This window comes from Aethalodelphis obliquidens, unplaced genomic scaffold (assembly GCF_003676395.1).
Source record: "Aethalodelphis obliquidens isolate GAN/ISIS:26980383/991018 unplaced genomic scaffold, ASM367639v1 scaffold111, whole genome shotgun sequence".
NCBI lineage: Eukaryota > Metazoa > Chordata > Mammalia > Artiodactyla > Delphinidae > Aethalodelphis > Aethalodelphis obliquidens.
The window spans coordinates 1,762,681-1,775,706 of record NW_020838055.1 but is presented as its reverse complement, the minus strand read 5'-3'; the positions used below and the strand labels follow the sequence as shown (position 1 = coordinate 1,775,706).

The 13,026-nt window shown below is 37.1% G+C and overlaps 1 protein-coding gene across 7 annotated transcripts in view; it reads left to right on the top strand.

Moving 5' to 3' along the window:
• Positions 1-13,026, top strand: part of SETD2 (SET domain containing 2, histone lysine methyltransferase) — a 113,442-nt gene that overhangs the window by 59,410 nt on the left and 41,006 nt on the right. For 3 of the 7 annotated variants that reach the window (XM_027096973.1, XM_027096972.1, XM_027096975.1), the window contains exon 12: positions 385-1,047. The exons of 1 other annotated variant lie outside the window; for it this stretch is intronic. In XM_027096973.1, the coding sequence (XP_026952774.1) occupies positions 385-1,047 (663 nt within the window). Of the gene's footprint in view, positions 1-384; positions 1,048-3,786; positions 4,005-13,026 lie in introns of all 7 variants that reach the window. 3 more of the 7 variants (XR_003430830.1, XR_003430828.1, XR_003430829.1) reach the window with 2 other exon arrangements.

The following is a 13,026-nucleotide window of genomic DNA, read 5'->3' as shown; positions in this document are numbered from 1 at the left end:
CTGCTCCACATTTTATTCTTGCTGGTCAGGCTTATTAAAACACTTTTCTGGGACTTAGCTGGCGGTCCAGTGGTTGAGACTCTGAGCTTCCACTGCAGGGGGCACGGATTTGATCCCTGGTTGGGGAACTAAGATCCCATATGCCTCGTGGTGCAGCCAAAAAAATAAAAAAATAAAAAATCAAACACTTTTCCTTCCATACTAGAGGAAAGTAATATTATGACATTTAAATCCATCTGTGGTTACAAGATTTAGGTCTTAATTTAATAAGACAGTAAAAAAAAAAACACTGTTTCTACAGAATTGATCTGAGTCCCATGGAGAGGCTTGAAAAGTCAGCTGTACAAAGTGATGTTTGTTTTTTTTTAAATTATGTTTAATCAGATTATAAAGACTTTGGAACATTTACCCATTCCTACTAAAAATATGTTGGAGGAAAGCAAAGTACTTCCTATTATTCAACGTTGGTCTCAAACCAAGACTGCTGTCCCTCAGCTGAGTGAAGGAGATGGGTATTCTAGCGAGAATACATCACGTGCTCACACACCGCTCAACACACCTGATCCTTCCACCAAGCTGAGCATAGAAGCTGATACAGACACCCCCAAGAAGCTAATGTTTCGCAGACTTAAAATTATAAGTGAAAATAGCATGGACAGTGCGATCTCTGATGCCACCAGTGAGCTAGAAGGCAAGGATGGCAAAGAGGACCTTGACCAGTTAGAAAACGTCCCTATAGAAGAAGAGGAAGAGTTACAGTCACAACAGCTACTCACACAACAGCTGCCTGAATCTAAAGTTGATAGTGAAATTGCTGTGGAGGCCATTAAGCTACCCACATCTGAACCAGAGGCTGACACTGAAATAGAGCCTAAAGAGAGCAATGGCACAAAACTAGACGAACCTATTGCTGAGGAAACACCATCCCAAGATGAAGAGGAGGGTGTATCTGATGTGGAGAGTGAGAGGAGCCAGGAACAGCCAGATAAAACAGTAGATATAAGTGATTTGGCCACCAAGCTCCTGGACAGTTGGAAAGACCTAAAGGTAAGAAAACATTTCTGTTCATTTTAACCTGAATTACCCAGGTTTAGAGTTCTGTAAACCTTCAGTCGAATTACCTACTTTTCTAGCTGTATGTATTTTTGAAAAATGGAATACTATCTCTCTGTCAGCTAATTATAAATGTCTTTATAAATAAATAATGTCTTTTAAACCTTGGCCAGAGATACCAGCCAAACTAATATACAAACATCCCCCTTTTCCTTGTTTACAAAAGTATATCACAACAGTAAATTCAGTCATTCAGGTGGTCTTTACATTAAAAACAAAAATCCTTTTAGTAACAAATATGAATTCTACATTTGAGTCTATGTAAGAAAAAAATGAATGTTTAAAATAATTGGAAATTAATTTATTGGATTAACTAGAAATTAATTAAAAATAAAATTAATTGGAAACCAAGGTAATTTTGCAACTTCTCATCAAAAATGATTGAACATATAAAGCTATAGAATCATGCTTGTTAGCTTGGTGGAATGTCTCATGACAAAAAAAAACCCAAAACAAACTATTGAACATAAATATCTGTTCCAGTAAAACAACATTATATGGAGCTAGTTCATACTCAGTTTTATTATTGTTTCTGAAATAGGCCTACTTTTAAATGCCTATTTTTCTGGCCAGAAGATGTTATCGAGAGGAAAAATAAAGAGTTCTGGAACCCTTACATCTAATACTTGCATAATCACTTGTTAAAGTATGTAGCATGATGTGCAGGGTTTTCTTTGCAGAGAACCCAGTCTGGGTCTTGGATAAACACAGAAGTGAATAACAGGATGAGCCTAGGAGAGATGTGGCAAATTCTGATTGTAAGTGGGATCCTGGGATCCAGGTCTTGAGGACCCTGTGGGAACAGGTTACTACCTAGCCTCTGTTTTTCTGTTCCTCCTTTCTTGCGCCAGAGGTGAAGCAACCAGATAAACCAAGAATACAGATTTGCAGCAAAATGGACACCTGAGTCTTCTCTGTTCCCAATTATGACTACAAAGCTCACCCATTATATCCTACCATTTGACCCATAGGGAACTATCCTTATACTGAGCAGAATGAGTGTAGTTGGTTGGTTGTGCACTGTGCTTATTTTTGCATTTGTAATTTACTGTGTTGAGACCCTTCTTTAAGTATGGTGTGGTTTCAGCTCTCATTTACCCATTTGAGCTCTTACTCATGCTACTCTTTGATCACCTACAGTTCAGCATAAACTCAGCCTTATTATTTGAAATCTGACCTTTTTATAAATATAAAAGGAAAGATTCAGAGTAAATCTGTTTATGACACAACATGTGAATGCAGGAACTGGAGTTGCAATTAATTGAAAGAGCTGCTGGGACAGTCATTTGTGTGAACCTTTATTTAAGGCCTGCTTTGTGAGGGCACAGGAGTCCCTGGACGAAGTCCCTCTTGTGTTTGGAGACTGCTAGTAGAGCCTGTACTATGATTGGCTCAGTAAGGAAGGTGGAAATGGAGACAGGCACTCAGGTGAAGGTAGAAAAGGCCTTACAGACATAGTTTTATAGAGAGGGGGGTTGTAGACCTAGTAGTTCACTTTTGCCTGAGAAGGCTCTGGTTGACGTAATTTAAAAAAAAAAAAAAAAAGACATAATCATCTTAATTTCTTAAAAACCTGTCTCTTCTTGAAATCTGGAATAAGTAAATGTTTTTGTTTCTCTGTATGGTAGTTTTTTTAATTATAATTGTAATGATATAAATTATTCTCTGGAATATCCTTAACTCAATTAGATATAACTGGTACTTTAAACTCACACTCCAGACATAAATGTTTTTGAGTCCTACACAATTATTTCTTCCCTTGCTTGTCCTCTTCACTCCTATCTGAAAGATCAAAGTGGTTGCACAGTACTATGTAGACTGATGATCCTCTTGACTTGAGGTTTAAAATTTTATTTGTACCTAAAATATATTCTTCTTAACGTTCATACTTTGGATTTATCCCAATTCTTAGCATCAAGGAAGTTATTAAATAAAATCCTCCTTCCTCAAACTTTATAGTTTGCTCTGGAATCATTACCCATCTAGAATTGCATTACTGAGAAATGTTTTTGCTTGCCTGAACTGTGATGTTTTGTTATGCATTGGTGCTAGGGTTCTTAATTCATCTATCATTCTAATTAACATTCACCATGGTTCTAATTTCAAAACCGGTTATAGTTGTCCTTAAAAAATATACTTCAGCTAGGGAACCCATAATTTGAACATGTTTTAGAGAAACACCTTGACTTGATGTGATTACTATATATCCATCCTATTCCCGGCATTGAAAGAGTTAACTACTTCTGTCTGACTTCCACCTGTGTGTTCAAGTAGATGTTGGCAGAAAAGAAAATGTGTTATTCAACCAACTTTTATTAAGCACCTGTTGCCAAGCATGTGTTAGTTGCTGATGTTAATTTCAAGATTATACTAAAAAGCATTGATCTAAGATTGTGGTTATGTTAGCCACTCCAAGCTTCCCTGACCTTCCTGGGCCACTGTAACATTGCTGGACATGTGTTCCACTTGTCCTTTCTACATACTGGATGGAGTGAAGAACTGAAAGAGGTTGCTTCAGATTTCTTAATCTTGATTTTGCTGTGAAGGCAGACTATAGGGATCATCAGTAAATGAAAGAGGGTGGGAGGGAAGGGAATGAAGCTTCATGAATTACTCTTTGTCCTCCCAGATCTGATGATGATCCCCCTTGTAACTTGAACCATTTCCATCTAGCTTCTCAGGGCAGCAAGGAGCTTGTTAACATCACCAGCTGACCATGTGTCTCCTTTTCTCAACTCCATTTTCAACTTCGTGCTGAAGAAAAACAAGAACCTAGCGTGCATTCTGTGAAGAAAACAGGAAGATGGTTGGGAAGTTGGATGATGCATGAAAAATATAATAGGTGAAAAGAGGACAGAGGTGGTTAACTCACTGGCACCGGCGTTATTTTGGTGCGTCCATTGCCGACAATGGATGTCGTTCTGGGAAAATCCCGACTCCTGGCGAGAAAGGATTAAGTGAGCTACTTTTTCTATACCTCTATACACAGGACCACTGCCTTGGCTCCACAAGGCTTACACATTTTTGACTCCTAAAGTAGACCTCAACAAGAAACATCACTTAGCACATTGCTACACATGAGCGTGTATTCATTTTCACATGCAAATTAACTGGGCTACATTTTCAGCAGGGACATGTGCATATATTTCTGTTTGTAAAAGGAATTACTGTACATCACCCCTCATGCTGAAAATATACCCAACACTTCACAGGGCAAAACAGCTGGTTATAAGTGATGATTAATTATAAACTTGACTGGAAAATCTTCATTTGGATCATGAGAAGAAGAGGTAAGGTTCCCATGAATTTGGCAGTTTCAGTTGCAGTTAAACAGCTGAGAGATTGTGATGGCTAGTGATTCCAGAGCCTCTCTTATAAACACTTAGGTTACAGGATGTGTGTCTCCTTATAGTGAAGTCTGAGTAGTTATAGTTACATCTGGATTAGATGATTTAGGGACATTTTGTACATGTGATAAGTTGGACTTTTCTTAAGAACCATCCTTATTATCTTTTTCATCTTTATCTCAAGACATTATCTTTAATTAAACATATTATTTTCCTAGAAAGTTAAGCATTGAACTCTACAGAAGTTTTAAATAATTCAGAGAGTTACCCAACTGAAAAGTTTTGAGTCTGGGGAAACTCCCTGGCGGTCCAGTGGTTAGGACTCCATGCTTCCACTGCTGGGGACCTGGGTTCAATCCCTGGTCGGGCACTAAGATCCCAAAAGCTGCGTGGTCAAAAAAAAATAAAACAAGTTTTGAGTCACTGCTTGGAATTTCGGTTCCTAACTAATATGTGAAATCTGCTATGCAACATTTCAACATGATATGATGTGCCCTGAATTTCTGTAATAAATTTCAAAATCCTTAGTAGACATTATTCTGTATCCAAAAGGATCAGTATTACTCACCCTTTTGTTTAAAATACAGAATTGCCCCCAAAGAGCACTATTTTAGGTACCACTACATTGAATTTTTGTAATAAGAATCTCATTTGATAAAAGGCAAACATGGTCTAAAACTTATTAGTAGCCTGGTTTCTTTATTATCAGATAATACTTTCATCTAAATTATGGGGTGGCCTAATCTGCCCTGCTGCCTTTTTTCGTAAATGAAGTTTTGGGGGGAGCCCAGCCAAGTTCGTTCATTTACATACGTCTGTGGCTGCTTTTGCACTGCACTGGTAGAGTTGAGTAGTTGCATCAGACTGGATGGCCAACAAAGCCTAAAATATTTATTGCTTTGTCCTTTACAGAAAAAGTTTGCCAACACCTAATCTAAATGATAAAGTACAGAATCTGGCTGCTCTAAACATTCTGATTTTGAATGAAGTCATTTTGACACTTTATTCTTTTGGGTGAGCTCTTTTTTGTTTTGTTTTGTTTTGTTTTTTGCGGTACGTGGGCCTCTCACTGTTGTGGCTGGCCTCTCCCGTTGCGGAGCACAGGCTCCGGACGCGCAGGCTCAGCGGCCATGGCTCACGGGCCTAGCCGCTCCGCAGCATGTGGGATCCTCCCGGACCGGGGCACGAACCCGTGTCCCCCGCATCGGCAGGTGGACTCCCAACCACTGCGCCACCAGGGAAGCCCTGGGTGAGCTCTTAATTCTGTTTCCCTAGAGACATGATGACCATGTTTCCATACCCCATGAAGTTACTTTAAAAAAAAAAAAAGAAGTCTTGACTCTGTTTAGGAAAAGTTACTTTAAGTGATTTGGATATTGGACTATCTGAGAAGTGGGAGAGTATATACATTATAGAATTACTGGGCTAGAAGACACCTGTAAGGAATGTCATTCTTCCCTCAGGACCATGATCAAGTTAGTCAGAAACTTAAGAGACTTGTAGAGTACAGATAAGTTGGTATAATCTAGTTTTATATATAACCATAATGAAAATATATAAATTTTCCTTCTTAATGTTCTTAACTTTTGATTTTGATGTAATTTCAGACTTAACAGGAAAACTGCAAGAATACTGTTCTTATGTATTCTTCACGTAATACACATCCAGTGACAGATGTATGTTAAAAACAGTAAAAATTCCTCTAAACCTTTCATCCAGATTCCCCAGTGTTAACATTTTACCAAATTTACCTTAACATTTTCTCTTAATTTCTTTTTAACTTTTAAAGAATAAGTCACAGATATCATGCCCACTGCGCCTAGATATTTTTAGTGTGTATTTCCTAAAAACAAGGACATTCTTTATGACTTCAGTGTACTTATCAAAATCAGCAAATTACAGTGACACAATACTATTAATCTGTTAAACAGACCTCATTCAGATTTTGCCAGTTGTGCCCATAATGTCCTCTATAGAAAAAAGAAAATTTCTGATCCAGAATCTAACCTGAGATCAAGCGTTAAATTGAGTTGTATCTCTTTAGTATCCTTTAATCTGGAATAGTTAGTTCCTCAGTCTTTGGCTTTTATAAACGTCACATTTTTGAATATTTTTAAATTTTTTAGAATATTCCTCAATTTGGGTTTGTCTGAAGTTCTGTTTGGAATGTTCGTTTATCCCATTACTGGCATTGTCAACTTCAGTCACTTGGTTAAGTTGGTGTCTGCCAGGTTTCTCCAATGTAAAGTTACTATTTTCCCCTTTATAATTAAAGAGTATAATATAGGAGCACCTTTGGAGATAATAAATACTCTTTTTTGTGAAAGTCAGCCATCCAGTGAATTTGCCTGAATCTTGTACAACTATGATTGTTAACAAATGGTGATTTTCTAATCCATCATTCCTTTTTCTGTATTTCTATACAGTGGTAGCAGTCTTAACAGGTTATTAAAATTACTTGCTTAGATGCTTGTTTCTCCTCACAGGACCATGAGATCTTCAAGGGCAGAGACCATTCCTTAATCGTTGGTAGTAAGAGTTACTTTCATCATGGTATCTTTTTAGTAATGGTTATAATAAGTTATCACTTAATAATAGTGAATGACTACTCTGTGACCCCTACAGTGTATCCAGAGTGATCTTTTTGGAAATATACATCTGTTCATGTCAAAGTCCTATTTAAAACTTTTAAATGGTTCCTCATTACATTGTTTAGTTAAATCCATTTCTCTTAACAAGGCTTGCATACCATGGCATAATCTGGTCCTTATTTATGTATGCATTTTCACCTCAAGAGTTTCTGGCCTACCAGTGGGACAGTGCTACTAATGTTCACACACACACACACACACTCTCTCTCTCTCTCTCCCGCGCTCTCTCTCTCTCTCTCTCTCTCTCTCTCTCTCTCTCATTGACTTGTTTCTGAGAAGACTTTCTTTTGTTTAGATGTCTCTTCTCATTTAAGTTTCATCCTTTCCCCTGAAAACCATTCCTGTTCCTCCAAGACAGAGTATTCTGCCTTTTCTATATGCTCCCATAACATCCTTTCCAATCATAGCAGATAACATTTCATAATTGTACATTGTGCAGAGGCAGAGACTGTGTCTGTCTTGGTCACTTGAGTCTCCCCAGGGCACAGTGAGAGCGTACTATGTAGTTTGGCACTTCATAAATATTTGAATGATGAAGTGAAGAAGGTCCTTCTTTTTCCATGGTACCACACTGCTGCTATTTTTTTTTTAATTTATATTTTAATTTTTTGGCTGCACACCATGGCATGTGGCGTCTTCGCTGACCAGGGACCGAACCCATGCCCCTTGCAGTGTAAGCACGGAGTCTTAACCACTGAACCACCAGGGAAGTCCTGATTCTTCTTGAATCCATAATGTGTATATTTTATTTGATAGGTGGTCAGAAAATACTTGAATGAGTGTCATGTAATCTTTACAACCCTGCAGAGTAAGTGGTGGTGTTTGTATCAGCTGTAAAAGGGAAACAAACAGGCCCATGAGTTTGTAACTTAACTTTAAATGACATAGCTGAAAATTATCTTCTGATTTAAATCCTATGTTCTTTCCATTCCTTTTTCTGATCCAGCAAATAGTGATTGCTACGTCCTTGCTAGACAGTTCATGCAATTATGTATCTTTGCTGAATACTTTTCAGACTTCTCTCAATCTGTTTCTGTTTTAATAACTGTAATAAGTTCAAATTCGTTCTTAAATCATAGAAATTATCATTTTAGTGTTTTGTTCAAGTATCTTTTTTTCCTTAATGCTGCAGAGATCAACCTGTGATCCATGATTGAATTTCAAGGGATTTTCAGAATGCTTGAAATCATATATAAAACTGTGGGGTTTTCTGGGGCAAGGGTCCACAAATATGAGCAGTTTCTCAAACAGGGGTGTATATATATGTGGGTTGGGAAAAGAACAAATTGTGGTCCAAAAAGTGTTTGCTGGATGGTCTTAGCTGCAGTGTTGTATTGACTAGTGCAACATATAACTTCAGTGAAGTCTCTTGGAGGGCTGTGGTGATTTTTAAGTTTTAATTAGAAAAATTATAGAGGAGGTAAATTTGAAAGTGTAAAAGAAAATCTTAGATTTGGAATTAACTTGCTTAGAAAACAGAAATCTGAAATTTGAGAAACATTTAATCATCATGACCTTGATTATTCTTCAGTGATTACTTACCAGCATAAAACTTTAATTTTTCTACACACATGTTTTACTACTGGGCTGGGGAGGCCTTGAAAGCAGGCTCATGTGTCAGGTGTTCACCTTGTGCTTCAGTACTAGTGGAAGCCCGGCACATTTTAGATGCGTGTTGAATAAAACTGAGTGTTGTTAAGGTAGATTTTTTGAATTAGAGTCAAGGTGGGTAAGGCTAGAGAAGGAGGAAGTTCGGGGAACAAGTTTAAACTGAACGGCAGAGACTCCCCTGGTAGCTCAGTGGTTAAGAATCTACCCACAAATGCAGGGGAGACGGGTTCGAGCCCTGGTCTGGGAAGATCCCACTTGCTGCAGAACAACGAAGCCCGTGCGCCACAACTACTGAGCCTGCACTCTGGAGCCCTCAAGCCACAACTACTGAGCCCACGTGCCACAACTTCTGAAGCCCACACGCCTGGAGCCCGTGCTCCACAACAAGGGAAGCCACCGCAATGAGAAGCCCACACACCATGACGAAAAGTAGCCCCCACTTGCTGCAACTAGAGAAAGCCTGGGCACAGCAACGAAGACCCAGTGCGGCCAAAAATAAATAAATACATTTATTTTTAAAAAAGAGAGAGAAATGGAATATTACCAGTGCCCTGGATGCCTTCCTTTAAAAATAAAAATTAAACAATGTCAGTGAACTAGGAAAGCTTTTTAAGGTATGGTACTTGCTAAATAGCAGCATTTAGAAGTTGCCTTGGGGATCCCCATGTTCCTTAGGCCTTTGCCTGAGACTTTACAGCCCCTCATTCTGTACCTTGAATGCAATCACAATGCACAGAAGTCTTTTGGTACTGTGTCTAGGGCTGCTTCTGAGGCATGTTACCTTTTCTTTTAATTTTTAAAATAGACCATTCCTGCACACGACAAAATTCAAAAGGCAACATTTCACTCCTAACCCTGTCCTGTGTCCTGTTCCCTGGAGGCAACCAATACAACTAGTTTGTTGTGAGCGTTCTAGGGATAATTTGTGCATACTATATGTGTATATTTTGCCTTTTTTACAAAGCTGGCACCACTGTTTAGCTCCTTTTTACTTAATATATTGTAAAGATTATTTCATACCAGTTTATGAAGAATTTATTTTTCATAACTGCATAGTATTTTATTGTATAAATATACCATAATCAGTTTATCATAATCATACATTAATCAGTCTTCTATTTCGGCCATTTAGGTTGATTCCTTTCATTAGCTTAGCAGCAAGTAACTTTTTGAACATATTCACATATGTGGGATATACATGTTGGATAAATTACTAAAAGTTGTGTATCTGAGTCATAGTCTGTGTTATTTGTAATTTTGATAGGTACTGCCAAATCTCTCTTCATAGTTGTACCAGTTTAACTCTCATCAGCAATGTTTATGTGTAAGAGTGCCTGTTTCACTACACCCTGGCCAACACAGGTGTTGTCTAACTTTATGTTGGTCAGACGGATAGGCAAAAATGGAATATTATTATAGTTTTAATTTGCATTTCTCTTATACATGAAGTATTAAATATATTTACGTTTATATTTCCTATTGTAAGAACTACGTCCATATCCTTTGCCCATTTTTCTGAGTGGCTGAAAACTGAAATTGGATCTTATTATCTTTTGTTTGTTGGGAGCCCAGCTGTCTGAAGTTAGAGTGTTTATTCAAGGGTTTAAAAGAATAAATAAAATTATTCTACTCCCTCTTCCCCTTACTCTCCCTTCCTCCGCCCCTCTCATGTGTGTGATTTTATGAAACTTCCAGACATGTGTATTATCTTCTAAGTTATTTTTCCAGTCAAATCTCAGGACCTCTGTGACCTAATGGAGATACCCCTACTCCCACTTTTTGTAATACAATTTATGAGATAAAATCATAGACTCTTAACACTTTACAGGGGTATGATGATCGAGGTACAGTTCTTCCTTCTATTAAAGGAAGCTAAATCTGGGTTATAGAACCATTACCACTGAAAGCATTTCACAGAATTATGCTGAGGGAAAAGGAGCCTAGGGTATTTACTTATCAGTATTTGCCCAGTAATTTCTTTCTTTCTTTCTTTTTCTTTTTTTTCTTTTTAACCTTAGAGTGGTATAGGGCCATAGACATTGAAGTTATATGTTGTATGTTCATTTTTAAAATTTTGTTGTTGTTAATCAAGAAAATGGATCTTTAAAATCTTTATGCTAGTATATAGAATTATGAATCAGGTTCCAAGACAGTCATATATTACCCAAAGATGTGCTTTTATTTCTCTAGATCAAGGGTTGGCAGTTTTTTTCTGTAAAAGGTCAGATAGTAAATATTAAAATACTTAAATTTAAAATGTGACTGTGAGGCCTCAGTCTCTTCCACCCTTCTTCTTCTTCCCTTCTTTCTGCCCTTTTCTTCCCCTTCCTTTTTCCTCTTCCCTCTCCTTTTCTCCCTCACTTTAAAAATGTAAAAAACCATTCTTAGCTGGGGTTGAAGGGGCACTTAAAGAACCAGGCTGCAGGTCAGACTTCAGGGCGTAGTTTGCTGACCCCTGCACTGGTGTGTGGAATTGTGAATCAGGTTTCTTTACAGTCTGATATTACCCAGATATAAGTGTTTTAATATCCTTAGCCTAAATGACTAACAGAATTGATTTAACCATGTATTTTCCAAGATGATTTGTCTGTAAGCCATACGGTTTCAATGGGAACCAGATGAGCTTAGTTTTTTCTGTTGTCATTTTTTGGCTGCACCGTACAGCTTGCGAGATCTTAGTTCCCCCACCAGGGATTGAACCCAGGGCATGGCAGTGAAAGTGCCAAGTCTTAACCACTGGACTGACAGGGAATTCCCAAGTTTATTTATTTATTATCATTTTATTTCTCTAAGTTCTTACCTCTTTTTCTAGATTTTCAGTGTTCAGTAAATTCACATAAATATTTGGTTTCTTTGCTTCTAACCCTGAAACTTCACAAATACCTGAAAATCCTGGGAAGAAGGATTTTTTTTAAATGGGGTTTAAAGTAGGGTTTTAAAAAATCTTCTAATACATTCAGTTATCTTGGAGAAGCTTATCTCTCACATGTAACTAAATACATAAACATTCATATATACATATACACACGTATATAGTATTCTCAGTATCTTCAGTTTCAAAATTGCTTAGAGAAACAAAAATTATGACAAAAAACATTAGTGAACTGAACACTTAAAAAAATTCTTATTCAAAGGTCCCTTCTCAGTTAACATCAGCATGTATCATTGTCCAATGGGTTTTCTTTTTCAGCCAGTCTCACTGTTATAAAAGTTGGCAGACCTATTGTGAAGTAAAAATGCACTGATTTCATAAAGTCAGTAAAAATAATATTGAAGAAGTTGGAAAGGAAATATATAAGACCACTAGTGTACTAGAAGCATTTTCAGAAAAAGTAATGAAAAGATTCTGAGATACTCCTGGGAAAAGAATGTTGCATCATGTTATCAGTTAATTATTTGGAAAAAGTATACCAAAAAATATCAACAATTGACTCATCTTTTGGGGGGGAGAGTTGGTGAAGTTTTGTCTCATGTATTGATTTTGGGATTACAAATTAATGTTAGTGAGTTGGTGAATTTGCAGATACAGGATCTCTGAATAATGAGGATAAATGGAATCATGAAATCTGTGGCTTTTTGTGTCTGGCTGCTTTTACTTAGCATAGTGTTTTCAGGCTTTATCCATGTTGTAGTATGTATCAGTAGTTAATTACACTTTATAGCTGAATAATACTCCATTGTATGGATATCATTTTCTACATATTGTTGTATGAGCCAATATGAAATTGGGCGGGGGACGGATGGATAAACATAGATGCAGAATTGCTAGGTCATAGTCTTTGTTTCTTATTTGATGCTCTTTGCCTTTTTAATGAAAGGTATTTTATGTTTCTTTAATTCTGGAAAACTCTTCATTATTTCTCAAAAAAGTTCCTTCTCTCCTAGAATTCCTTTTACCTGGAGTTGGCACTTTAACTTCTAGCCTCCATATCGCATAACTTTGCTTTCACATTTTCTTTCTGTCCCTTCCTGCTTTTTATCTCCTCTTCCAGCTGTAAAAATGGCACCTTGCTCAGAGTCTCTTTCTCTTTTTTGTTCTTAGTCTTGCTGTCATTTAGGAATAAAGATTTGTTTGACACATACACTACACAATTTTATCTGTACTTGCTAATAACAAGGAAAAATAGTCTTAGTTGTAAAAAGTAAATCTGTTATTACACAATATATAATCTGATCTGTATATAATAAAAGGTAAAAAATTATACTCTCATTGTAAATTATTTTGTTCTCAAAGTCTTGTTTAGCTAAAGAACAGTCTACATCAGTGTTAAATTTTTACACTTTCCAGAAAAAGTATTGTTTTG